Source organism: Phaethon lepturus, unplaced genomic scaffold, assembly GCF_000687285.1.
Source record: "Phaethon lepturus isolate BGI_N335 unplaced genomic scaffold, ASM68728v1 scaffold34558, whole genome shotgun sequence".
Lineage (NCBI taxonomy): Eukaryota > Metazoa > Chordata > Aves > Phaethontiformes > Phaethontidae > Phaethon > Phaethon lepturus.
This window is the reverse complement of record NW_010556067.1, coordinates 1-531: the sequence shown is the minus strand read 5'-3', so window position 1 is coordinate 531 and position 531 is coordinate 1. Positions and strand designations below refer to the sequence as shown.

The 531-nt window shown below is 68.7% G+C and overlaps 1 protein-coding gene across 1 annotated transcript in view; it reads right to left on the bottom strand.

The window, feature by feature from the left end:
- The window catches only part of TMX2 (thioredoxin-related transmembrane protein 2), a gene marked incomplete at its 5' end in the record, with an annotated part of 2,329 nt that extends 1,801 nt beyond the window's left edge, over positions 1-528 (bottom strand). The window contains one exon of the mRNA XM_010292366.1: positions 401-528. Within this exon, the coding sequence (XP_010290668.1) occupies positions 401-528 (128 nt within the window). The remainder of the gene's footprint in view (positions 1-400) is intronic.
- Positions 529-531: the final 3 nt, after the last annotated feature.

Genomic DNA, 531 nt, shown 5'->3' with positions numbered 1-531 from the left:
TAGCTGTGCCGGGCCCTGCCAGGCCCAAGTCCCTGCCAGCTTCCCTGCCTCCTCCTGGAGCTCCTCTCCCTCCTGAATCCTGAGTGAGAGACAGCATAGAGAGGGGGCTGCCCCTGCAGTGACAGGCACAGTCTCCCATCCTCACCGGTGCCTGGGGAACCCCTCAGCAGCGGGAAGGCACTAGCAGAGCAACGCCACTGGATACTGCCCCCTCTCTCCAGCAGGGCAAGGGATGCAGACCCAGAGGAGAGCCCAGCGCAGGGGCGCAGTGACTGGAGGGGGGCCGGACCCAGGGGGTCACGCTCAGCAGGAGGGGAGGGCAGGAGAAGAGCCAGGCCCGGAGGGTGCAGGCCCAGAGGAAGGCCAGGCCCGGGGATGCCAGCAGGCCGAGCCGTCTCACCCAGTCGAAATCGCAGGGGTTGCCATCCTCCCGCTGGGAAGGCAGCCCTTGGCAGAGAGGCGGGACCTTGCGGACGAGCAGGAAGGCGGTGGCGAGCAGCGCGGAGAGCGGGTAGTAGGGCCGCGCCAGCC